Source organism: Bos grunniens, chromosome 14 (assembly GCF_055505025.1).
Source record: "Bos grunniens cultivar Pamir isolate PY7600 chromosome 14, Bosgru_T2T1.0, whole genome shotgun sequence".
NCBI lineage: Eukaryota > Metazoa > Chordata > Mammalia > Artiodactyla > Bovidae > Bos > Bos grunniens.
Window position 1 is genome coordinate 51,126,483 of NC_141178.1, and position 27,796 is coordinate 51,154,278.

Genomic DNA, 27,796 nt, shown 5'->3' on the forward strand with positions numbered 1-27,796 from the left:
AAGCTATTTACCATCTCAACTCAAAGGCTTAATCACCCATAAAAAATATCTTTTCTTTAGGAAATAACCTTCAAGGAAGTGTTATCCTTTAATAAAACTTAATAAATACAAAATAGACAACAATAATATGTATAGATTGTTACAAAAAGAGAAGATAAACTATCCCAAGGAGATTTTACACATATTTTGGCAGTTAAATATTTGTTCAGAGTATTTCAAATTAAATTCCTTCTCAACACAGAGAATATAGGATGCAGTAAATTTTTCAACCACTCTTAAATTTGGTTATATTTCTTTACATATATATGTATATACATACATACAGCTAGAAATTTTTCAGTATAAAAAATCACTTAAAAATAAAATATAAACAAACATTACTTAAAACCGATCTCTAAAATTAAATCCCCTCCATGAAGTTAAAGTTAAAAAGCAGAGTAAGTTCTTCAGTATGAGATAAAACCATTTACAAAATTAAATCTCTCTCCTGTGTTTGGTTCAGTTTGGCTTAACTTTTTAAATATTTATATAAAAACTAAGTGAAATGTTTAATAATATAAAAATATTTTCAAGTGAGTACAAATATTCAGCATGTAAAGATTTATTTAGAAGCAAAACCTACCTCAGTACTCTTTTCTACCTGTCTGAACTTTTCAGTGGATTCTTCCTTATCCCTGAGAAATTGATTGTATTCTTTGTTACGTTCAAGTTTCAACCTTTCCTTAAAAAAGAAAACCAAAAGGCAATGTTAAAAAAAAAAAAAAAAGGCAATGCTAATTTCAACATTAGGAAAAAGTACCTAACAGTCAAATCAGACTCATACAATTCAGAGATCCTACTCAGCATCAAACTTTACTAATAATATCAAAGGCAGGAATAGTTGTAAGGCACAGGAGATGCAGGAAGAGATCAGAGACCACCAGTGCACTTCCCCTCGTCCATTCTGGCCACATTAAAATAAGGTTTACTACATGCTTAAGTTCCAATTAACACACGAGATCTCTAACATAAGGGCATGGCTTTGATTTTGAAACACTTACTTTTTTTTTTTTTTTGACTTAGATGATACCTTCTTAGGACCTGTGACCAGTAAGTCCCTGAATTCTAGCTTTGTTTTTACCAACAGCAATCCTAGAGAATCCTGGTGCACTCTGCCAAAAGCATTCATAAATAAATCTCTTCCACCAGGAAGTACATGAATGTGTTTGCCAGTAGGTCTGTCATTAGCATGTTTCCAAGACTTGACCAGGTTACCTTCCTACTTTCATTTTCAAGGGTATCTCTTGCCTCTAATTCCTCACACCTCACCCTTGAAAGACCTGCTTCTATCCATTTCCTTCCCAAGTTTAAGGAAAGATCTTCGTTCTATTTAAAACATACAAACATAAAATTATCATAGTAACTAAAGTGTTATAACATCAATGTTCTGTTGAAACATAAATATGTTGTATTAGAAAATGTTCTTAAGCCCCAATAATTTTAGCATCATTGAAATAGCACAATCTAAAAAAGTTTTGTAAGAAGTGAGGCTGTCTTTTGAAACTTACTGTCTATTTGCTTTATATATCATGATTCTGATCTAGCTTGGGAATCTGAATATCTGCAAGAGGAATACAGTGCTTAATCACTACCCGCTGTTAAGATAATATACATTTATTTGTGATAGAACACATATTCAAATAGCCCAAAAGTCTCCTATATAAAAGCTCAGTATACTCTCATCCTGGAGAAGGCAATGGCACCCCACTCCAGTACTCTTGCCTGGAAAATCCCATGGACGGAGGAGCCTGGAAGGCTGCAGTCCATTGTGTCGCTGAGGGTCAGACATGACTGAGCAACTTCACTTTCACTTTTCACTGTCATACATTGGAGAAGGAAATGGCAATCCACTCCAGTGTTCTTGCCTGGAGAATCCCAGGGACGGGGGAGCCTGATGGGCTGCCGTCTATGGGGTCGCGTAGAGTCGGACACGACTGAAGTGACTTAGCAGCATACTCTCATCCACTCATCTCACTGATAATTTTTTTCATATACCATGAACTTTATAGCTTAGAAATCAATGCTTTAAAAAATGAATTCTGAATATTCAATTAATATATTAAAGGAATATAGCATATTACATGGTTACAAATGTAACATTCCAAAACATTTTTTAAACAGCACTAGAGACTCAACAGATTTTGAAAAAAATCAAGTATGGAAAATGACGTAAACTTGTTTGCATTTAAATCAAGAATATGCTCTTTCATGATTTTGATGCCTCAAGAAACTGCTATCCATAACAACTATTCCTATCCACCTACCTTAGCAGATAACCTCTCACCAATAGGAAGGGAAACTCCCAGAGTAGATGGATCTGTTTCACTCGTGGATAGAAAATTTTTCTGTATATAGACACACACATTAAAAAAATATATTACCTAATTGACTTTATAAAATGCTTCATAAATGTGCTTTACATTCTATTAATATAGTCTAAATTATTACATTATTCAGAGCAACAGAATGAAATGGAGATGAAGACAGAAACTACAAATGTGTGAAGACTATACCAAAATTAGAAAAGAGAATTTTCTAATTTCTCTGCAATTATGGATATCTATTTAAATGCCAGAAGATATAAACTATGAACATTATTTCTTTCTGAGCCTCTCCATTCCTGTCCATTAAGCATTTATGTAATGCAATGTGACAGACAGAGCATCAGACTAGGAATCCAAAGGCCTGGGCTCTTGGACCAGCTACAACAATTTTCAGCTGTGCTACACTGAGCAAGTCACTTAATCTCTCTGATCCAGACTTTCTTCTGTAAAATGAAACTGGAATCTGTTCTGCCTTAACAAAGCTGCTACACGATCAAGAAGGATTTAAAAAATGTAAAATCGCTTTGAACACCATAAAACAAACACAAGAGATTTATAAAAAATATATATAATCCCCAACTTTCTGGTACTGGTGCTGAGTAGTCATATAATCTGGAGAAGTTACTTAATTTATCTGCTTCTGTTTCTTTGTAAAACAATAATAATAACAACGTCTATATTATTAGGTAATGAGGATTAAATCAATCAATACTTATTAACCTAATTCTATGACTTTTCTGTATTCATAAAACAAGCAATCTAATACTTTTCTGTTACTTTTACAGGTGACAGGGAGAAAAAGATAAGCATATGTTCCCTATATTTAAGAGATTTATAATTCAAATGATGAAACAAACATGGAAACAAATAACTACAATATAATGTACTGCAACAGAGTTATACTCAAAACATCATGGGAACAAAATAATTGATAAAAGACTAATCTGAATTTAGAAATAAGCTGTGCTACAAAAGCTAATTTGAAAGGTGGTTATATAAATTCTAAGCTTATTTAGTAAGAGAAACAATTTGACACACAACTAGATCCCTGAATCAGTCTGATCCCTATATACCAAAGTACAATGTAAACCTAGTCATTTTGTAGTTACACATGTATCAAAAAACAGAGTTCCAATTTTGAGCATACAGAGATACTGCATCCTTATTCCTTCATTAAGCCATGCCCAACTTTAAAGCCGGCCCAGAATGATGTCTGTACTTTTCAATAAAATGAAAAAAAACTAGTAATAAGGATGACACAGTGAGCTTTGCTGAACTTTAATCATTCACTCATTCATTTAGTAATTATTGAGTGCAACAATGTCTACACTGTTCGATACATCTGGGACTTAACAGTGAAGAAAACAAAAGATCTTTGCCTTCCCAAAGTTCACATTCCAGCAGGGGAAACTGACAAGAAATAATAAACACAATGAAGAGTAATTCTACAGTATGTTAGAAGGTGGTAAGTGCTGTGGCCAAAAAATAAATAAATAAAATGAAAAGAATAGTTTATAGGTAGCCTACAGGCTTCTAGGGGATGGGAGTCAAAAGACTGGAAATCTGAAGTTCCCTTTTTAGACATGCTCAACACAAGATTCCCACTAGATTTCTAAGTGAAAATGTCAAGAGTCTGAGGTTCAGGAGAGAGATCTGGGCTGGAAATAATTTACTGACTCAGTTTAAAAACTTCTTCTGAGAATATGTTCTTTTTGTGTTTAGATGGCCAAGTGTTTTTTATTCTAAAGACTAGAAAGATGGTAGTTAACTGTTTAAGTGGCTCTTCTTGGCAGAACTTTAAGATTTGATCATTTTTTTAAAGTTAATACTCTTGCAAAAGTCTGGAAGCCACAAGAAATCCAGAGAGAATGGGACTTGGAAACTGTACATATTCCAGGGGTCAAGGAAGCCATGGCAGCCGCCTCCCCATATCCTACATAATTTTCTTTTTCCCTTGCTTTCCTCTCCACTCCCGCTTTCTCAGATGTCAACCAAAAATTGTCTTTGTCATATTAAGGAACTACTGTTCTTCTACCACAACTATATTCTTTATGATGTAAGACCAAAAATTCCTTCACAGCCCTTTACATTTAAAGATTTGTGCTCCTCAATTCTTCTCTTTCATAAAGGCAATTTCTTCTTATACCTTCCAGTGCCATTCTTTTTTAAAAACGTTGTGTCTATAAAATAATGTAAAATCCACAAGTGAAAGTGGTGGTGGTTTAGTTGCAAGTTTTGTCCAACTCTTGCGGCCCCACGGACTATAGCAGATACTAAAGGAAAACCTCAGCCAAGGAGCGGTAGGGAAGGGGAGAGGACAATGAGGCTCAAGGCCAGGGAGGCAGGCTAGATCGTGAAGAGACTACTCATGTCATGCTAAGGAATCTGGATTTTTATCCTGAAGGCAGAGAGGAGACACAGAAGGATTTCAACTGGTAAGGGACAAGATCATGCTGGAAAGTATTATGGAGAATGGGCTGAGAATCAGGGCAAGGAGATCAGTCAAAAATCTGGAGGCCTTTTCTGATCATTACAGTACCTGCCTTGTTAAGAGTTATCACTGTCTGAATTGTATAAATGTTATCTCTACAACTAGATTCTAAGCCCCTTGAAGACAAAATTCATACCAGATTCATCTCCATGACAAGTGTTTAAAAAGTGTTGGCTGAAAGATAAATGGATGTGTGAGATTCATTTTAAAAACAGTCATTTTCCAATATATGTTTGCAAATGTAATCCACAGGTTTGGGAACCAAAATATCGAGTAATCCAGATTGACAACAAACAGTTCAAAAATATCTTAGAGTATCTTAAATATTCTGTCGTTTTATTAATCTTAATGCAACTAGTACAATTATAATTATTTTGAAGAACAAAAACGTGCATGCTGAGAACAAATGAATTTACAATAGCTGCAGAATATTTCTAAAAGATGCATAAGAAAGCAACAAAAACAAATGCAAAGCAGGAATCAAAAAGAATGCTTGATTGCACTAATGGAAATGTACAATGTATAGAGTGTCATTTTGCTAAAAGCAAGGATCCAAAACGGTGCCATTAAAAAGTCTCTGAATCACAAATGAAGTTATTTTTATTAGTTTGCGAACAACAATATCATATATGCAAATAATCACAAGCTACTGGATCTAAAACAAAACAGTAAAGAAGAACATTTTGCAGGCAACCCTACCTTTCTTTTTGCTTGTGTAATACCCTAAAGTCAAGGGAAACAAACCATTGGTAAAATGTATTCAAAGTCCTTTCTCTTTATGTCAAATCAGAATGAATAAGAGACGATTCATACATGTGGAATAAACATTACAAAGCAGGAAGAAACTAAAGAATCTCTTGGGATGACTAGAAACATGATGACTGTTTTAGATACATTTATAACCTAGTAAACTATATTTTAAAACTTATAATAATTAGTTATCATATACTTTAACAAAAAATACTTAAAACAAGAGTTCCACTAAGTAAATAGATTAAACCATAAAGCAAAACCTGATAGTTAAGGAAATATGCTGAATGACGTTTTATAAGCTTAGTTCTTAAGAAAATAATTAGAAACTAGAACTCCACATGTCATTTTAATACATGGTTGAGGGGAAGAGAGTAGTAGGCTGGGCTATTTTACTACTTTACAAAAAACATGAACAACAAGAACTTACAATCTCATTTAAAATTAGAACCCACTGTCCTCCTTAAAAGGTCAAGAGTCTGTTATTTCATGGCACCAATGCTCAGAATCATTTTTTTCTCTATCAGTGTCATATGTATCACTTAACTTTCGCTGCAGTACATTGCTAGATACCCCTAAAAATGTAAATATTAATGTATATGACTAAAAAATCTTATGAAAATAAATTCAGGAGGTAAATTCTAAAGCACAAAACCAAACGAGTTACTAGAACTCATTACCTGAGTAAGATAGCGTCTGTAATCTTGTCGCAATTCTTCTTTCAGTTTATGTTTCTTCTGTTCATAGTCTTCCCCAAGTGGTAAACTTAATCCATAATCAATTCCTAGAAAGAAAACAACTTCTTAAGCAACGTAGCTCATTGCAACCCAATCTCAATTTCAATGCAGTGTCTTATAACAAAGCACAGTAGGAAGGAACACAGTCATGTGGATTCTGAGACTTGGATCAGGATAATAAATTTTTTATTTGAAATGTTCCAATAGGTAACACATTCAAACAATGGAAAATATCCCTCCCACCCACTTCTCCCGCCCAGAACAACCAACACTGCTGTATCTGTGTCTTCTTCCAGAGGTTTTTAATACATCTATAAAAGGTGTCTTCATAGTACTATGTGGGTGTGTGTTATATTTAGTTCTTCCCCCTTTAGATAGATGGCTCTGCATTGTTTGCCATCTTGCTTTTCTTTTTTTTTTTTTTTGACATGGACCATTTTTAAAGTCTTTATTGAACTTGTTACAACATTGTCTCTGCTCTATCTCTGGTTTTTTGGCTGCAAGGCTTGCAGGATGCCAGCTCCCCAAACAGGGATCTGTTCCCACACCCCCTAGATTGGAAGGTGAGGTCTCAACCACTGGACTGCCAGGGAAGTCCCTCCCATCTCGCTTTTTGAAGGACAGCAAAATTAAAGCAAAGAAAAGCCAATTACCTTTACTTCTTCTTTTAATTCTGCTGAAATTTCTTTTAAAATACCTACAACAACTTTAATATGTGTCTTTCAGTCTGTGAAAATTAATAATGTGATATTCTAACATAAAAGAATATGTGTCATAACAATTTTTTAATTGAGGTATAGCTGATTTACAATGTTGTGCTAATTTCTGCTGTACAGCAAAGTTATTTAGTTACACATATACATGTAAAAATGAAAGTGAAGTCGCTCAGTCATGTCCGACTCTTTACGACCCCATGGACTGTATAGTCCATGGAATTCTCTAGGCCAGAATACTGGAGTGGGTAGCCTTTCCCTTCTCCAGGGGATCTTCCCAACCCAGGGAGTTTTTCATATTCCTTTCCATTATGGTTTATCACAGGATATTGAATATAACATGTCTGAAAAAACCAGCCATGCATGGTTTAGGCTGAAATTTCCAAAAAATTTTAAAGTTGCCAATTCTGATTTCATATAAATGGATATTAATTTTTATTGTGGTAAAACAGACATTTTAACCATTTTCAGGCATACAGTTCACTGGTATTAAGTACATTGAAAATGTTGTGCAATCATTACCACTATCCATTTCTAGAGTTTTGTCATTCCAAATAGAAATTCTGTAGAAGAATCTTAATTTTCTAAGAAAAACTTCCATTTTGAGTAGGGCCTTCTTATGCAAGAGTTCAAAAATCGAATTACATTTTGGGGTGATGACCATAGCGATGGCTGCACAACTTGTAAATACACTGAAGACCACTGAATTGTACAATTTAAATGGGTAAACTCTATGGTATGTAAATTGTATCTTAATAAAACAATTAAAATCAAATTATATACTTTAAAAATATTTTTAATACTAAAACACTATGTCAAGCACCGATATCACATAAGTGTTTCAATTTCTGAAGCCTCTTTCGCTTTTTTAGTCCTACTAGGCAATACTAACGGAGAAGGCAATGGCACCCCACTCCAATACTCTTGCCTGGAAAATCCCATGGACGGAGGAGGCTGGTAGGCGGCAGTCCATGGGGTCGCTAAGAGTCGGACACGACTTAGCAACTTCACTTTCACTTTTTTACTTTCATGCATTGGGGAAGGAAATGGCAACCCACTTCAGTGTTCTTGCCTGGAGAATCCCAGGGACGGGGAAGCCTGGTGGGCTGCCATCTATGGGGTCACACAGAGTCGGACACGACTGAAGCGACTTAGCAGCAGCAGCAGCAAGCAATACTAAAGTATAAAATATTATTTCTGAACAAAATTAATTTTCCTCAAAGTCAGCTACAAGAAATACAGATGAAACAACTGACTGTAAGTAATACACCAACAAGGATATTACCATTTTTTCTGCCTTATTCCTCATAATGCATCTAAATGATGGAAACTTTTCATGACTGGTCGTATCACTGCTTTGTTACATCACTAAAATGTTTCAGGAGCAAAAATAAAACCAAAGTAGTATAAATATAAATGAATGTCAATTGATTTTTATGTAATACTAAATTCCCCTTCCTACCATAAAAACCCGAATTCTCTTCATAAACACTCCTGGCCTACTTAACTCCTACTGACGAGGGTATGACAGAGGACTCCTTAAAGACACCTCTTACTCATGCTCCCAATTCTCTTCCAGAAGAATCTAAAGCATTCCATATAAATTCATCTGAGAAAGACATTCTTTCCTCACAAAGAAAATTTAAAAACCTATTTTCAAAGAGACAGAATTTAAGCCTAAGAGAAAAATGGCTTGCTTCTCACATTCAGAAAGGAATTTCAGACATGAAATTAAACTATAAAATCCATGAATGCATGGTCCACGCTTTATTCAACTTTACAATAAATGTGTATATGAATATATGAATGAATGCCTGAGTAAGAGAAAGATTAAGAAGAAAAACACTATTCTTAGTATTTCATTTCTGCTTTTAGGAGTATAATTGCATAGAAAGAGTAAGCATAATGACTAGTAACCAGAGTTACATGTCTCTAGTTACACAGGGTCACAATGGATGCATTATTGTGTCAAGGAGGAAAAGAAAACAATGCTAGAAGGATGACGCCCCCCAACGTGCTCAGCTTTCCTACTCAGCAGAACAAGTAATTTACATCTTTTTAAGTCATGTATTTAAGGTGGCTTTTACTGCTGATTTTCAACTCTGCTTGGTGGGTTTATATGAAAGAAAATAAAGAAAAGTATGGTTCATTTTCATCTATAATTACTATTCATATGAAGTTTATCATGAGTATCTGCTTTTTACTATTGATTCAAATAGTATTTGTAATAACTGTCTTAAAAAATGAGTGAGAATACATAATACCTTCAGAATTATCTAAAATTTTATTAACTAAATGTTCAGTCAACAGAAAATACTTAGTTTTTAATTATTTTTGTTATCTGGTACCAATATTTTACAATATTAGAGGTAGGTCATAGACATAAAATTAAGAACTGTATAGAACAATTTAAATATTCTGTGGACTTTAAGTATTAACAATGGGATCCTAACTGACTTAAGGAACTGAAAAATATGGTGAACTTACTTTTTCAGGGCAGTTGTCTTCTGATTGTTCCAGGGGCAAGTAAAGCATCAGTGTCACCTTAGGGTCAGTTGAAGTGATGTCACTTCACCAAATACAACATCAGTGACTCTAAGTTAACATTATGCTTCAGAGCTAGAGCAATTAAAAGTATCTGGTTTCCACAGTGGCTATGGGTTAAATATTTAAAACCACAGTGTGTAATCTTTTAAAAATTAGTTTTAATTTTCTAAATAGCACTCATAGTAAATACTTTACAGATTACCATGGAACACTTAGTTTCTTCTTTTCAGTATTATATTACCATCAAAAAGTATTACATCAAAATAATCAAAGGACAAATTATAGGAAATAATACTAAGCCTTTCCATAAGCAAATGACTTATCAAGAGATGCAAACACTTTGAGGAGAACTTCAGCTAAAAGACATCATTACAAAGGACCCATTTGACTTGTACAAACTACAACAAAGAGGCAGAATGTTTGGGATTTAGCTTTGAATAAGAGAAACCGGAGAAGGAAATGGCAACCCACTCCAGTATTCTTGCCTGGAGAATCTCATGGATGGAGGAGCCTGGGGGACTACAGTCCATGGGGTCGCAAAGAGTCGGACATGACTGAGCGACTTCACTCACTCAAGACCACACATGCTACAAGGAGTGACAATTAAAAGTACTACTAAAAATTAGTAAAAACAATTTTCTTATATTTTGTCTAATATCCAAAATCTTTTTTAGTTAAACCCTAGAATGACGCTGCAATATGAAACTCTGCTGTTGTTTCTTTGCTGATATTATTTTTAAATTGCAGCAATGTAATTTTCCTTCCTTATAATTCTTTTCCAAATTTCCATAAGCACAACTGTATTTAGAATAATTTTTAAAAATCATACTAATTTCTAGTAACAAGAATAAAATTTTTTCTTACTTCAATAATCTGCAAACTTTTTGCTTGCAGATTTACTTGACTTCTAAGAATGAAAACTAAAATAAATTTTGGAGGTTCTGGAGCCTGAAATCAATGGCACTTTGATATGAGTGAGAGATACTGCCTAGAAATGGCGGATGGATAAAAAACACCTAGGGCCTACAAACATTAAAGATGGATTCTGGAGTATCCAAAGTTTAGAGGTGAGGGAGAGAGAAAGGAACCAGAAAAAATAAAGACTGAAAAGGACTGTGTTGGGAGTCTTCAAAGCCATCCCCAGGTTTGTTGACTTGACAGGACTCATAGAATGCAGAAGCCATTATACTCACAATTATGGTTTATTACCCTGAAAGGATACAAAGCAAAACTAACAGGAATGTGGCACTGTCCAGGGTAAACTAGGTTCAAACTTCAAGAGTTCTTCCCCAGTGGAATCATACAGGACGTGCCTAATTCCTGCACAACAAGCCGTGACAGCACACGTGAAGTGTTGTCTCCCAGGGAAGCTCCCTACTCAGTGCCCAGGGTTTTTAATAGGAACTGGTCACTCAGGCACCCTCTGCCTAGTACGTACCAAAATTCCAGACTCTACAGACAGAAAGCAGGTACTCTACATAAACCATATGGTTTATATAAAGTTTAGGCACAATGACCCATTCTTTTTATCAGTGTAAGAAACTATTTACAAGCTAAGTTCCAGACAGCAACCAACAGCCAGTCTGCAGTGGAAACCCTAGCAGCAGACAATAACTGTTCCAGGTCTGTCAATAAACAGCAAGGTTCTTTTTAATCTCAAGAGGTCATGGTCATGCCCCTATACTGTAAATGGTGGTATCTTCAAACGCACAACAGGATTTACGCTACCATATACAGAAAAAGAAGAGAGCGTTATACACATGTGTGCAGTCTAGTCATGAAACTGTATACAAGAAACTGCTAAATAACCAGAGGACAAGGTTAGGAGGATCATCAATTCTCATGCTATATACTTCTGTGTCAATTTTTTTTTTTTTACCATGTGCACGTTTTCCTTTATTTCTTTAATGAAAAACAAAAGGGGGAAAACCCTTAAATACAGCAATGCTCTCATCCCTATCATTGAGCCAGGAACTACACTTTAAAAGCGGTACAAAATCTATGGATGTAAAGTCAAAATACACACATACAAAAAAAACGTTGAAAGTATTTACTGTATTATTTATTAAAAATGTCTTCCAGGATATAAAACATCAAAATGAAAAGAATAATCCTCAACCAATCTAAAGGGAAATGTTCAACTTCTCTAAAGAAGAGACAGGATGAGGGGATGATCTTTGACTGAGGTATAACAGAACTAAATTTAAAAGATTAAAGGAAGCATTTCTCATCAATAATGCTTATGAAACATGAAAATGAGCTGGTCAGAAAGGTTTAGGACTTTTAAATAAAATAATAACAAGTATTATGCCTAGAAATGGTTTAGGGAAATGGAAAACAGCATTTGCTTTTACAGATTGTTTTCAGCCGATTTTCTCATAATTTCATTAAATCTAAATAATTCTAACCAACTCCTTATCAATGACACCATTTCATCAGCATATATTAACTAAGCCATGCACATGCTGTGTATAAGAAAGAATCTAGCTAGCCTCTGTCTCTGGGAGGTAACGTCTAAATTCTTGGAATCTTCTGAGTCATGAGATCATATGTTACTCATGACAGGTCCCCAGAACAAACCTCTAAGTTGATACTAATAAGGTGACTCACAATGAGTCCCTAGATGGTTTAAGCTAAAGAGATAATACAGATAGGGACTGTTCACACCAAAAAGATCAAACATGTAATTGGAGTGTTGGCCCTTTGACCCATGTGACATCAGCCTGACCTCAGGAAAGTAGGAGGTCTGGAGAGAATGAGCCACATGGACAGTGACAAAATCATTCATGCTTATACAATGAAACCCCTGTAAAAATTCTAGACACCAAAGCTCAGGTGAGCATCCTAGGTGGCAGTACTCTATACTGTCACCTATTAATGTGCTAGGAGGGTAACACATCCCTGAGGCTGATGGAACCTTCACGTTCGGACCCTCCCAGACCAGGCTCTGTTTTGTATGTTTCTTCCTTTGGCTGGCTGATCTGTATCCTTTTGCTGTAATAAACCGGTAATGATAAATACAGCACTTTCCTGAGCTCTGGGAGTCATCTAGAGAGTTATCAAACTTGAGGTAGTAGAAACAGTTCATCTGAAGGAAGGATGGCCTGTGAACCCCACACTTGCACCTGGTATTTGAAGTAAGCGAAGTCTTGTAGATTAAGACTTGCAGAAGTCTTAACACTCCTCAAATCCTTTGCTCAGAGGTATAAATGGTGGAAGAAGGAGCTACATGGATAAGCATTATCCATGAATATCATCGTCTAACAGAAATGAATTTACATAATCATAAAAATGTAGTGGTACATGGGGTCGCTAAGAGTCGGACATGACTGAGCGACTTCACTTTCACTTTTCACTTTCATGCATTGGAGAAGGAAATGGCAACCCACTCCAGTGTTCTTGCCTGGAGAATCCCAGGGATAGGGGAGCCTGGTGGGCTGCCGTCTATGGGGTCGCACAGGGTCGGACACGACTGAAGAGACTTAGCAGCAGCAGCAGTACATGACAGCTGTACAATGAGCTATCAATAGACAGTCTTCGTTGGCTAAAACAAATATTGCCAGTTTACCTATCACTGATAGCTACTATGCTTAATTACTCAAAGTATGGTGTCACTGAGCTTAATTAAATGTATAAATTTTAGACCAGTTTGTTTTATAATTCCTCGAATCACTTACAGAAAACTGTTGCCAAGTTACTTTACATTTTTCCTAACATCAAAAATTAAGTATTTGTCCTAATCTTAAGACCACAATTATCCAGGCAAGAAATCAGTAACTGAATGCTCGAAGATACAAAATCAAATTATTATTCTTTAGAAAGATTCAATGTGCATCAAAAATAATTATACTTCAGTTGGCAATTAAAAAAAATAATCCAGAAAATTAAATTCTATACACCTAAAAAATTGCTTATTTTTGCCATGGGAACTTCATTCATTCAAAATATCTTTTCTAAACACCAAAGTGCCAGACACTGTGTTAAGCAATGAACGTACAATGGCAGAAAAGCTGGGGTGCTACTGGGGTAAAATAGAGAGCTGAACGAGTTCAAAACTGTTCTTCAAGGGAAGAGCCAATGTCCCAGGAGTATAAGGTAGGGATGGCCAACACAATCTGGTAAAGGTAATAAAAGAGTAAAATCACCGTAACGGAAACAAGAATCCATTGAAGGGTTTGAAATAGAGACTAACATGATCAGATTCGGTTTGGGGGAGGACATCAACTGGCAGTGCAGAGACTTAATAGAGAAGGCTAGATTGTACAACAAAAAGAACACTAGAAAAAAAAATCTAAGTGAAAGCCAATGGACGCCTACATAAAATGATCTCTATGGAATTAGAGAAAAGTCAACTTATTTGAGGTTTAGATGTTAGAATCTCTGAACTATGTAATTATTCGCTGTGGGATACAAAAAGGGGAAAAAGGTCAAAGATGACCACAAAACCAGCTCACTTAAGTTTGAAAGGAGTCAAGTTAATTTTGCACATGTTGATTCTGAGTCCAAGACATCCAAGTACAGATGTCATTAAAACATTAGACATATAGGTCTGGAGTTCACCAAAGAAACTGGAATTAGGATAGAGATTAAGGAGTAATGAGCACACTAATGGTAAATAAAGTCCTGTGAATGAATAAGGGATACCAGTTAGGGAAGAGGGAGAAGTCATTATCTGTTAAGCTGGACTTTAAACTCTACATGATTTGTGAATGTAATAAAGAATAAGTTTTAATATAGTTCTTAAAAATAAAAAACCTGAGCGCGCGGCCATGGCTGCCGCGGCCGGGCAGGGGGGCCGGGTGGGGCGGCGCGTGAGCGGGCGGCGCGGGGCGGGCGAGCGCCCGCGATGTGCCACTCGGCTCCTCCCCCGCCAGGCCCGGGCTGCGCGGAGACCAGGCGGCCCTAATTTTAAAAAAATAAATAAATAAAAAATAAAAAACCTAGTTTAAAAAAGTAAAAAGTCATGGAAATTAATATTTACTGTCCATCAATAATGCACCAATCATCTCTTCATACATATTCAACTATTGCCACAATAACCTTTTAAGATAGACACAACTCTTAAGATGAGGAAACAAAGAGCTTAAATAATTGATGCCAGGTTGCAAAGGCATGACAGCCACATTCCAAAGCAACTCATAACTCCAGAAAGTCAGTGATTCACCTTAGTGCTTGAGAGAACCTACTATCAAACTTTCAAAAAACTCTCTCTCAGAATACTTAAATTTTCAATTCATAAAATTTTAGGGCTAGAAGATAATCTAACCTCTTTATGTTATAAAGAAACTGAGTGCCTTAGAGATTAAGGCACTTAACCAAAATATAATACTTAGTTCACTAAAGCTGCAGGCATGTGTGCGTGCTCAATCGTGTCCGACTCTCTGCAACCCCAATGAACTATATAACCCTCCAGGCTCCTCTGTCCATGGGATTTTTCCAGGCAAGAATACTGGAGTGGGTTGCTATTTCCTCCTTCAAAAGCTGTATGCTGCTGCTGCTAAGTCACTTCAGTCGTGTTCGACCCTGTGCGACCCCATAGACGGCAGCCCACCAGGCTCCCCCGTCCCTGGGATACTCCAAGCAAGAACACTGGAGTGGGCTGTCATTTCTTTCTCTAATGCATGAAAGTGAAAAGTGAAAGTGAAGTCCCTCAGTCGTGTCCAACTCTTAGTGACCCCATGGACTGCAGCCTACTGGTAGGCTGGCTCCTCTGTCCATGGGACTTTCCAGGCAAGACTACTGGAGTGGGGTGCCATTGCCTTCTCTGCAAAAGCTGTATATTAGCCAATAATTTGTAACAGACTCAGAGTGGAAAAGGTTTTCTATATATATGATACTAAAAGTATGGCATTCTTCTAGTAGAGATAGAGAGCCCACTAAACTATTCAGCAGTCTTTTGGCCAACATCCCCATGTACTCCTAGCAGAATACAAATGCAAAGCAACTAACAACTTAAGAGTATACTCATGGCCATGAAAAGTCATCCACATGAGAAATGCTTTAACCAAATGGATTAATCATATTTGACTCCTTTAATGTGAAAAAGGTTCAGTTATCATCAGTAATTCACAAGGTAATTTTTAAATATTCATATATTTTCTTTAAAAAAAAAAAAATACACCTACCAAAAAGCTAAAATGAGGTAGTATCCCAAATATTTTCATACCAAACCATAATCAAAGACTCAATATAGCTAAATATTAACTTATTTACAATTTCAAAATAGTCATCAGTAATATTTTCTATCTTTTAAGCATAGTTCTTTGATTTTTAAATAAAAGCAAGTCCACCATTATTCAACAGTTAACACTTTCTCACACAATTTCCATTCAAAATTTTCAATTATGATACCTACTTATGGCTATGATTTCCATAAATCATAACCAAGACAATAACAGTTACAATGAGAACAAGTTTCTCAGTATACATTATATTTCATATGTAGACCACAATGTCACATATAAGATTCCAGAAAGGAAGGAGTTACTAGAATTCAAAAATTGTCTTTTTTTCTGACAAGACAAAGCTCCTTCATGACAGCCTGCTAAGAATATCTTAAATTCAGTTTAGCATACCTAAAGAACGCCTTGTCTGTTGACTGTTAGGTGGTATGTTTTCCTTAGCCATGGAAATTAATATTTTACTGTTTTCAGAAAGCTTCTCTGATGCTTTTCCCTGAAAGAGACATAATATTTACAAAGCAGTGGGGGAAAAAAATTCCAAAAATGTACAATTAATTTCAGTATGTTTAAAACAAAATTTAAGTGTAAGGTTTGAGGAATTACTCAAAGGTATTTATTAGTGCTGCAATGTTCTATTATTTAGCTCACTGATTTATCAACAAATATTCACTGAGTTCCCACCAGATATTGTCCTAGGCATCAAAAACAGGTAAGTGAAGAAATACTAAAGGATCTCTGCCATCACAGAGCTTATAAACTACTGTGATAACAAACAATAAATGCAACACACAATTAGATTATGTTATATGTAGTGAGTGATACAGAGGAGAAACAGGAAAAAAAAAAAAAAAGAACAACTGTAAGGAGGCCCAGAAATGATAACGGAGGAACTGCGAGGCCTGAATGAATAGGTGATACTTGACCTAAAGACTTGAAGATTATTATCTATCTGCTATAGTATTAGAAATCATAATGCTGCTGCTTAAGTTGCTTCAGTCGTGTCCAACTCTGTGCGACCCCATAGATGGCAGCCCACCAGGCTCACGCTGTCCCTAGGATTCTCCAGGCAATAACACTGGAGTGAGTAGAAATCATAATAAAGCTATATTTAAAGCTATCTAATAACTCCCTCCTAAACCTGTCAGTCCTAGTACTAGAGAATGGTTAAGGGCATAAAATGTGGAGCTGGACACATGAATCCAATCCTGTACATGCCTGGACGATTTACTTAACCCTGTAAGCCTCATTTTTGGAATCTGTAAAACAGACAAAAATTCTGCCTACTTCACTGGGATTTTATGATTAAATGCTATCATACATGTAAAGTCCTTGGCACAGCACCTTGTACATGGCAGGTACTATGGAAGGAAAGATAGTTAAGAGAATAAACACTGGATTCAGGTTGCCAGGGGTCAAAGCCTAGTTCTACTATTCTGTCACCTAAGTCTCATACTTAACGTCACTATGTACCAGTTTACTCGTTTGGAAAATGACAACAGTACTTATCTCATAGATTCATGATGTGAAGTATCAGTGTAACCGCTAAAGACTTTATGCCTCACCCATAGTTAGCACACAATAAATGTTAGCTATATGAATACAATTATTTTATAATTATGGTGTCCGTGTTATTTATCATTTCCACCAGGATACCTTTGTCCAGGGCAAATGCTAAACCAGATGAGACACTGGAACAACAAGAAAATCAAGACTGTCTTGGGCAAGTCATTATATCCGATTCCTCTAATTAGGATGACCCATATGGCATAGATTAAGATACACACTGTTTCTCATTACACACACTGAGCCCACGGGAGAAAGCATCACATCTGTCTAGACCATGGCTATATTCTCTGAGCCCAGCACAGTACCCAGTAGTCTCAATAAATATCAAAGCTAGAAAAGTTTTAAGAAAGCTTTTTCAGACACTGCTTTCAGAAACATTTTAACAAATTTATATTCTGAAAAGTAAATACACAAAGAAACTATCCTTATAAATTCATTTTTGTAGATTTCAAAAATGTTTAAGATACTGATTCATTAAAAAAATGAACCTTTTCACAAAGAATATAAGAAATTGCTTTTACATCTATTTATATTCTGAAAATTCCTTGCATTAGAACTAGTCTCCTAATCATGTTAGAAAGCACATAAATTATTAATTAAAACTCCAATAAGAGAGAAGAGAAACTGTGAGGTACAAAACACCACAGAAGAAAAATTGCATTCAAAATTACTGAAATCTTATCCAGGTTCAGGGTCTCAGACTTAGAACAACAGCACAGTTAAACTAAAATATGAAACAAGCTTCTCACTCCCAGAAGAAGAAATTTTGCATTTAAAGAGGGTAATCTTCAGAGACAATTTAATGAAACACGTTGGAAGAAAATGATTAACTTTACCTTCATTTCCATGTACGGTGGATCACTTTCCAATTCTGCTTTGTCTCTGGCCAATCTGACTTTTCGCTCTTCAATAAATTCATCCAAATTATCAGCCATTTTGAAGATACTAAAAATAAAAAAAAATTTTTTTTTAATAAATTTTTAGGGCTTCCCTGGTGGCCTAGTCATAAAGAATCCGATTGCCAGTGTAGGAGCCATGGGTTCAATCCCTGATATGGGAAGATCTCACATGCCCTGGAGTAACTAAGCCTGTGTACAACCACTGAGCCTGTGCTCTAGAGCCTGGGAGCCACAACTAACAAGGCCATACACCCTAGAGCCCATGCTCCACAACAAGAGGAGCCACCACAGTGAGAAGCCCAAGCACCTGAGCTAAAGAGCAGCCCCCACTCTCTGCAACTAGAGAAAAGCCTGCACAGCAACGAAGACCCAGCACAGCCAAAAATAAAATTATCTTTTAAAAAAGATCACAGTCTAAATATTTAAAAACCCTTCAGTGAGCATAGCTATACCAGAATATCTTTAGGCTAATTATTAACATACAGGTTTAGTCTACATTTAGTACTCAGTGTCAGTTATCAAATTGATAACAAGCTTGAATGAAATTTGCCTACCAGCTTTCAATCTCAACTCCCCCCAAAACCTACAACATACTTTAAAATATCAGAAAAGAAATAAAAAGGAAAATGAACAACTACCACCACATCAGAAAAAAAACCTTTGAGCCTTAAATCAAAACACTTTTATTAAAATTTATTTTAACCATTTGGAGATAATTCTGAACTTACAAAAAAGTTACAAAAGGAATAGTACAGAGAATACCGTATATTATTTATCCATTCTCTGTTGCTTAAGATTTTGTACCTCTTGCTTTACCTTTGTGCATACAAGTTTGTCCTCTTCACACATTTTTTTCTAAAGTTATTCACAGCATGAATTACATATATCAGCGCTCTTTACCCCTAAACGTTTCAGTGTGTATTAAGAATTATTTTCTTACATAACCTCAACATACTTGTCAACCTCAGTAACATGTTTTAATCTATTGTCCATGTTCCATCATTGTCACCTGACCTAATACTATCCTCTACACCATATTTTTCTCTCTCTTCCATCTAGGATCCAGTCTAGGTTAGGTATAGCATTTCACTGTTATGTCTCTTTACCCATCACTTTGGAACATTTCTACAACCTTACTGTTGTTTATGACACTAATATTTTGTAATACAGCCCACCCACCACCTACTCTTTTAACAGAACAGTCCTTATTTGGAGTTTGCCTAATGTTTCTTTGTGACTAAATTCAGGTTATGCATCATCAGAAAGAATAGTACATAGGTGATGTGTCCTAAAGGTGTCAACAATGATGGACACACATTCACCTGCTCTTTACTAGTGATGTTACTTTTAATCACATGGTGGTCAAGACTAATCTCTGCACTACTGTTTCCTTATAAGTAATAAGCAGTCTATAAAATAGTATTTTTACACCATGCAAATATTCTGCTCCTGAACAAAATTTCCAAGATTTAGCATCAACTGGTGATTCTTAATTGATCTAATCTTTGATTCCTGATGCCTGCAAAATGCTAATTTCCAAATTTTATCACTCCCTGCATATATATTTATCAGTTGCCACTGATTCATTTTTCAGTTTATTGTTAAGACTTCATGAAATTTTTTTTTCTGTAAATCCTGGATTTTTTAAATCCAAAGTTGTTGGTTTTCTTAAGGAATAACTTACATCCCACACAACTCACTCATTTAAGTGAACAGAAGTTTTAGTAAATCCACACAGTAGTACAATTATCACCACAGTCATACTTTATAATGCTTCCATCACCCCAAAAAAGTTCTCTCATGCCCCTTTGCAGTCAATCCTCACTCCCACCCCTGACTTGGGCAGCAAAGATCTGTTTTCTGTCTAATTTTCCCTAATCTGGAAATTTCATATAGATGTCTTTTCTATATGATTTCTTTCACTTAATGTAATGTTTCCAAGATTCATCCTTATAATTGCATCTATCAGTAAGTAGTTTTTTTTTTTTTTTAACTACTGTGTGTGTTCAGTCACTCAATTGTGTCCAACTCTCTGCAACCCTATGAACTGTGTGGCCCGCCAAGCTCCTCTGTCCATGGGATTGCTCAGGCAAGAACACTGGAGTCAGTTGCCATTTCCTCCTCCAGGGGATCTTCCCAACCCAGGGATGGAACCCACGTCTCCTGTGTCTCTTGGATGGCAGGGCAGATAGCATCCAATTATATGGAAATGTTTTCTATCTATTCATACCTTGCTAGACATGTGAGTTGTTTCCATTTGAAAGCTTGCTTAAGAATAATGCTGCTATGAATATTTGTATAGGGGCTTTCATGTGTTTTCAACTTTGTTTTATAAATACCTAGGAGCGGAACTGCTGAGTCATCTGTAACTCTGTTTTAACATTGTGAGAAACTGTTCCCCTCATTCCAACCAGCAGTGTATGAGAGTTGCAATTGCTATATATCCTCGCTAATGCTTAGTACGTTCAGTCTTTTCAACAGTCATTCTAGTGGGTATGTTGGGCTCCCCTGGTGGCTCAGCTGGTAAAGAATTTGAAATGCAGGAGACCCAGGTTCCATGCCTGGGTTGAGAAGATCCCCTAGAGAAGGGAACAGCTACCCACTCCAGTATTCTGGCCTGGATAATTCCATGAACTATATAGTCCATGGGATCACAAAGAGTCGCACACGACTGAACGACTTTCACTTCACTAGTGGGTATGTTAAAGTTTCTCACTGTGGCTTTAATTTTAATTTCTCTAATGACTATGACGGAGAAGGCAATGGCACCCCACTCCAGTACTCTTGCCTGGAAAATCCCATGGATGGAGGAGTCTGGTAGGCTGCAGTCCATGGGGTCGCTAAGAGTCCGACACGACTTAGCAACTTCACTTTCACTTTTCACTTTCATGTATTAGAGAAGGAAATGGCAACCCACTCCAGTGTTCTTGCCTGGAGAATCCCAGGGACAGGAGAGCCTGGTGGGCTGCCATCTATGGGGTCGCACAGAGTCGGACACGACTGAAGCAACTTAGCAGCAGCAATGACTATGATGTTGAACATCTTTTCACGTCTTTATTCACATATCCATATATATAACCATTGGCCCAAAGTCTTCAAATCTTCAGGCCCATTTTTAAAATGAAATTGTTTTCTTATTGAGATGCAAGAAACAAACAAAAAAAACTTTTATATAAGCTAGACACAAGTCCTTCATCAAACACCTTTTGTAAATATTTCCTCCCAGTCCGAAGTTTGTTTTAAAATTTTCTTAATGTCTTCTTTTTTTTAATACTTTTTTTACAGCAGTTTTAGGTTCACAACAAAATGGAGCATAAGGTACAGGTTTCCCTTATATCCCCTACCCTGACTCATGTAGTCTCTCATCCATTATCAATATCTTCTACGAGAATGGCACATGTTACAACTGATGAATCTCTACTGACACATCATACCACCTTCAGTCCACAGTTTATATGAGGGTTCATTCTTGGCGCTGTGCATTCTATGGGTCTGGACACATGTATAATGATATGGATCTACCTTTACTGTATCATACAGAGTAGTTTCACTGCCCGAAAAGTACTCTGTATTCCACCTTTCCATTTCTCCCTCCCCTCCAGCCACTGTCAATTGCTGATCTTTTTACTGTCTCCATAGTTCTGCCTTTTCCAGAATGTCATATGGTTGTAAACACACAGTATGTAGCCTATTCAAATTCGCTTCCTTCACTTACTATTACATACTACTAAGGTTTCTCATTGACTTTTCATGGCTTTTTAGCTCATTTCTTTATAGCACTGAAAAGTATTCCAGTGTCAGGATGTACCACAGTTTTATCCATTCCTTCACCCCACACTGAAGGCTAGCATGGTTGCTTTTAGATTTTGACAATTATAAATAAAGCAGCTATGAACACGTGCAGTTATGTGTTCCAACCAGCAAACGTTTTTAAATTTTATGAAGTCTAATTTATCTATTTATCATCAATTTTTAATCAAATGTTTGTGCCTTTGTATCATATGTAAGAAACTTTTGCCTAACCTGAGATCACAAATATTTTCTTCTATGTTTCCAAATCCTAAAAGATGATGCTGTTAAAGTGCTGCACTCAGTATGCCAGCACTCATAATGCCAGCAAATTTGGAAAACTCAGAATGGCCACAGGACTGGAAAGGTCAGTCTTCACTCCAACCCCAAAGAAAGGCAATACCAAAGAATGTTCAAATTACTTTACAGCTGCACTCATTTCACATGTTAGAAAGATTATACTCAAAATCCTTCAAGCTAGGTTTCAACAGTACATGAATGGAGAACTTTTACAGATGTACAAGCCAGATTTAGGAAAGGCAGAGAAACGAGAAACCAAATTGCCAATATATGCTGAATCATAGAAATACCAAAGGAATTCCAAAAAACATCTACTCTGCTTCATTGACTATACTAAAGCCTTTGACTGTGTGGATCACAACAAAGTATGGAATATTCTTAAAGAGATGGGAATACCAAACAACCTTACTTGACACCTGAGAAATCTGTATGCAGGTCAAGAAGCAACAGGGAAGCCTGGCATGCAGCAATTCATGGGGTCACAAAGAGTCGGACACGACTTAGCAACTGAACAACGACGTTTTCTTTTAGAAGTTTTATAACCACCTCTCTTACATGTATTATTTCTTACATCTTATACCCATGATCCATTTCAAATGTTTAAGGTCAGGGTCATCAATGTTCAATTGTCTGAATCTGGATATAAATTCCAGCACCAGTTTTTGAAAAAACTATCTTTTTCTCACTGAAACTAATTTATTTTAAAATAAATCCTTGAAAAATCCACAAAAATTAATGACTAATTCAATGTGTGGCAAGAAAGGAGCCAGTGCTAACTGAAGTTTTAAGTCCTGGAAACTAAACATTAATAGACTCCTGGACAGAAATAAGTCAGAAGAAGCTGGGTAGTTTGGCAAGGTTTGGTTTCACTGTGTTAAGTTACAGTTAGTCACCGATGATGACCAACTAGCTGATGGAAATTTCCAACAGATTCAAGAGGACCACATTAGAAACCTTTGTTTAAAAGTTAATAATTTTAAAGATAATAGTTGAAGATCTGAGAAATTAAGGCAGACAAGGACAAAAGATGATCCAGAACTAAATGATAGGAATGTTCATTTGAGGTGGTAACGGAAGAATTGAAGCTGAGGTATGTGGTGGGGGGGAGTACAAAGAAGGATTAAAAGAGGATACAAAGCAAAACCCAGTCAATGTAATTTACAGAAGAAAAAAAATGAGAAAAAAAGTAGTAAACAATATTAAATCCAAGAGAGCCGAAGAAAAAGGCATCCACAAAATTTAATGTTTGGAAAGTGGAAGTCACTCAGTTGTGTCCAACTCTTTGCGACCCCAAGCACTGTACAGTCCATGGAATTCTCCAGTCCATGGAATTCTGAGTGGGTAGCTTTTCCCTTCTCCAGGGGATCTTCCCAACCCAGGGATCGAACCCAGGTCTCCCACATTGCAGACAGATTCTTTACCAGCTCAGCCACCAGGGAAGCTCTTAATGTTTGGAGGACAGTAATAATTTGAAGAAATGTAGAAAAGCAAGTTTTACCTAAAAGAAGTATGTTGAAACTTATATTACTACAGTTAAGTAGTACATAATGTGAACTTCATTTTATTATTTACTTCCAAAAAGAACACTGATTTTAAAATGTGGCCTTAGCAAAATATATTGCAAACCAAGAAGAGTTAAGTGCAGTTTTTCACAAAAGAGCTTTTCCTAATAAAAATTCAAAACAGTTCAACAGCAAAGAGTAGTTTCAAGTGAAAAAGTCACTTTTTAAAACCTCCTAGTTTTCCTAAGTATTTTATGTCTGAAAAAAATAAAAGATAATGATGGGATAATACATATATAATAATATAATTTGCTATAGGATTTTATAAAGAATTTAAGCAGAAATGTCTTTAAATCTAAAAACAAAAACCATTTTACAGGCCTCTTTCACTCTGTTAAAGAGTTAATTAAGGTCTGTTAATAATTATCAGTTTAACATGCTCATTTCTTAATTCTAACCAGACTTTGAATTTATAAATAAGTGGATTTCTCTTTATTACAATAACTTAACATCAATTATAAATTCTAGAACTGATTTTACTGAACAGCTATCATAGCAATAAACATTTTTTAAGCAGTGGTAGTGAGCATAAAATATATCAATACCTTAGCTGGGAATTTCTTGGTGGTCCAGTGGCTAAGACTCAGCCCTCCCAGTTCAGGAGGCTCAGGTTCAGTCTCTGATCAGGAAATTAGATTCCACTTGCTGCAACTAATTAAGAGTTCACATGCCCCAACTAAGACAAGGCGCAGCCTAAATAAATAAATAAATTTTTTTAAAAGATGCCATAGTTAAAATATAAAATTTAGCAGATATAAGTACATGTTTAATTATCTCTAATTTTGCCCTGCTGTCTAACCTGATTAGAGTATAACATTTCAAATACTAAATTGAAGAGTCAAAAATACTAATAAGCTTTCTTCTGGTAATACCCTCCATAGAACACCAGGCACATTACTATAGTTAAACTAGCTGGGTTTATTACTCATCAAATTGAGGGATGTCAACGCCACCATGGGGAACTCTGGAGTATCTTATTAAGAAGGTGTTAACAATTATACAGTGGAAGTAAGAAATAGATTTAAGGGACTAGATCTGATAGAGTGCCTGATGAACTATGGACGGAGGTTCGTGACACTGTACAGGAGACAGGGAGCAAGACCATCCCCATGGAAAAGAAATGCAAAAAAGCAAAATGGCTGTCTGAGGAGGTCTTACAAACAGCTGTGAAAAGCAAAGGAGAAAAGGAAAGATATACCCATCTGAATGCAGAGTTCCAAGAACAGCAAGGAGAGGTAAGAAAGCCTTCCTCAGTGATCAGTGCAAAGAAATAGAGGAAAACAATAGAATGGGAAAGACTAGAGATCTCTTCAAGAAATCAGAGATACCAAGGGACCATTTCATGCAAAGATGGGCTCAATAAAGGACAGAAATGGTATGGACCTAAAAGAAGCAGAAGACATTAAGGGGTGGCAAGAATACACAGAACTGTACAAAAAAGAGCTTCATGACCCAGATAATCATGACGGTGTGATCACTCACCTAGAGCCAGACATCCTGGAATGTGAAGTCAAGTGGGCCTTAGGAAACATCACTATGAACAAAGCTAGTGGAGGTGATGGAATTCCAGTTGAACTATTTCAAATCATAAAAGATGATGCTGTGAAAGTGCTGCACTCAATATGCCAGCAAATTTGGAAAACTCAGCAGTAGCCACAGGACTGGAAAAGGTCAGTTTTCATTCCAATCCCAAAGAAAGGCAATGCCAAAGAATGCTCAAACTACTGCACATTTGCACTCATCTCACACGCTAGTAAAGTAATGCTCAAAATTCTCCAAGCCAGAATTCAACAGTACGTGAACCATAACTTCCAGATGTTCCAGCTGGTTTTAGAAAAGGCAGAGGAACGAGAGATCAAATTGCCAACATCCACTGGATCATTGAAAAAGCAAGAGTTCCAGAAAAACATCTATTTCTGCTTTATTGATTATGCCAAAGCCTTTGACTGTGTGGATCACAATAAACTGTGGGGAATTCTGAAAGAGATGGGAATACCAGGGACCACCTGACCTGTCTCTTGAGAAATCTGTGTGCAGGTCAGGAAGCAACAGTTAGGACTGGACATGGAACAATAGACTGGTTCCAAATAGGAAAAGGAGTACGTCAAGGGTGTATATTGCCACCCTGCTTATTTAACTTATATGCAGAGTAGATCATGAGAAACGCTGGGCTGGATGAAACACTAGCTGGAATCAAGATTGCCAGGAGAAACATCAATAACCTCAGATACGCAGATGACACCATCCTTTTGGCAGAAAGTGAAGAGGAACTAAAGAGCCTCTTGATGAAAGTGAAAGACAAGAGTGAAAAAGTTGGCTTAAAGCTCAATATTCAGAAAACAAAGATCATGGCATCTGGTCCCATCACTTCATGGGAAATAGATGGGGAAACAGTGGAAACAGAGACTTTATCTTTTGGGGCTCCAAAATCACTGCAGATGGTGACTGCAGCCATGAAATTAAAAGACATTTACTCCTTGGAAGAAAAGTTATGACCAACCTAGACAGCATATTAAAAAGCAGAGACATTACTTTGCCAACAAAGGTCGGTCTAGTCAAAGTTATGGTTTTTCCAGTAGTCATGTATGGATGAGAGAGTTGGACTATAAAGAAAGCTGAGAGCCGAAGAATCGATGCTTTTGAACTGTGGTGTTGCCGAAGACTCTTGAAGAGTCCCTTGGACTGCAAGGAGATCCAACCAGTCCATCCTAAAGGAGATCAGTCCTGGGTGTTCATTGGAAGGACTGATGTTGAAGCTGAAACTCCAATACTTTGGCCACCTGATACGAAGAACTAACACATTTCAAAAGACCCTGCTGCTGGGAAAGATTGAAGGCAGGAGGAGAAGGGGATGACAGAGGATAAGACAGTTGGATGGTATCACTGACTTAACAGACATGAGTTCGGGTAAACTCCTGGAGTTGGTGATGGACAGGGAGGCCTGGTGTGCTGCAGTCCATGGGGTCGCAGAGAGTCGGACACGACTGAGGGACTAAACTAAAGAAAGACTCATAGGCTGGGCTTGTATTAGTTGATTTGGGGGAGGGCTTAAGGAAGGCATTACTGGTAAAGAATCCACCCACCTCTTTCTTGTAGGAGATGCAAGAGATACAGGTTCGATCCCTGGGTCGGGAAGATCCCCTGGAAGAGGAAATGGCAACCCACTCCAGTACTCTTGCCTGGGAAATTCCATGGGCAGAAGAACCTGGCAGGTCACAGTCCATGGAGGCACAAAGAGTCAGACATGCCTGAGCACACACTAGCTAGCTAGCTTAAGGAAGCAGAGCTTTGCTCAGGACTAAATGCTGTCAGGCTGCTGCTGCTGCTGCTGCTGCTGCTGCTGCTGCTGCTGCTAAGTTGCTTCAGTTGTGTCCGACTCTGTGCAACCCCACGGACTGGAGCCCACCAGGCTTCTCCGTCCATGGGATTCTCCAGGCAAGAACACTGGAGTGGGTTGCCATTTCCTTCTCCAATGCATGAAAGTGAGAGTGAAGTCGCTCAGTCGTGTCCGACTCTTAGCGACCCCGTGGACTGCAGCATACCAGGCTCCTCCATCCATGGGACTTTCCAGGCAACAGTACTGGAGTGGGGTGCCATTGCCTTCTCCAGAGCAGCAGCAATCATTACCAACTGGGCGTTAGTTATTTTGTGGCTGGGACAACACTCTTGTTTCATCTGTGTTTGGACATGACGGTGGAGTAGTACTGTTTTTCACTTGATTTACCATGGACACAGAGCAGCTCTGTCTGATATTGATGTTCTGTGCAACTGTGTATCTTCAACAGAAGAACACCAAGTCTAAGCAATATTGTCAGGCCAGTTTCTAGCAACACCAAGCCCTTGGTTACATGCCGGCCTCTAGCTGTCATGGCCATTTTTCTCCTTCTCACTCCTAAA

General features: G+C 36.9%; 1 protein-coding gene across 50 annotated transcripts in view; it reads right to left on the minus strand.

The window, feature by feature from the left end:
• The window catches only part of CSPP1 (centrosome and spindle pole associated protein 1), a 110,451-nt gene that overhangs the window by 78,204 nt on the left and 4,451 nt on the right, over window positions 1-27,796 (minus strand). For 16 of the 50 annotated variants that reach the window (XM_086336674.1, XM_086336711.1, XM_086336681.1 and 13 more), the window contains exons 2-6: window positions 18,186-18,294; window positions 16,177-16,276; window positions 6,285-6,388; window positions 2,304-2,384; window positions 623-721 (exon numbers count right to left, since the gene is read on the minus strand). In XM_086336674.1, the coding sequence (XP_086192800.1) occupies window positions 623-721; window positions 2,304-2,384; window positions 6,285-6,388; window positions 16,177-16,276; window positions 18,186-18,284 (483 nt within the window). In that variant the 5' untranslated portion in view covers window positions 18,285-18,294. Of the gene's footprint in view, window positions 1-622; window positions 722-2,303; window positions 2,385-5,553; window positions 5,578-6,284; window positions 6,389-16,176; window positions 16,277-18,185; window positions 18,295-24,444; window positions 24,593-27,796 lie in introns of those variants that run through there. The other 34 variants (XM_086336671.1, XM_086336664.1, XM_086336662.1 and 31 more) reach the window with 6 other exon arrangements.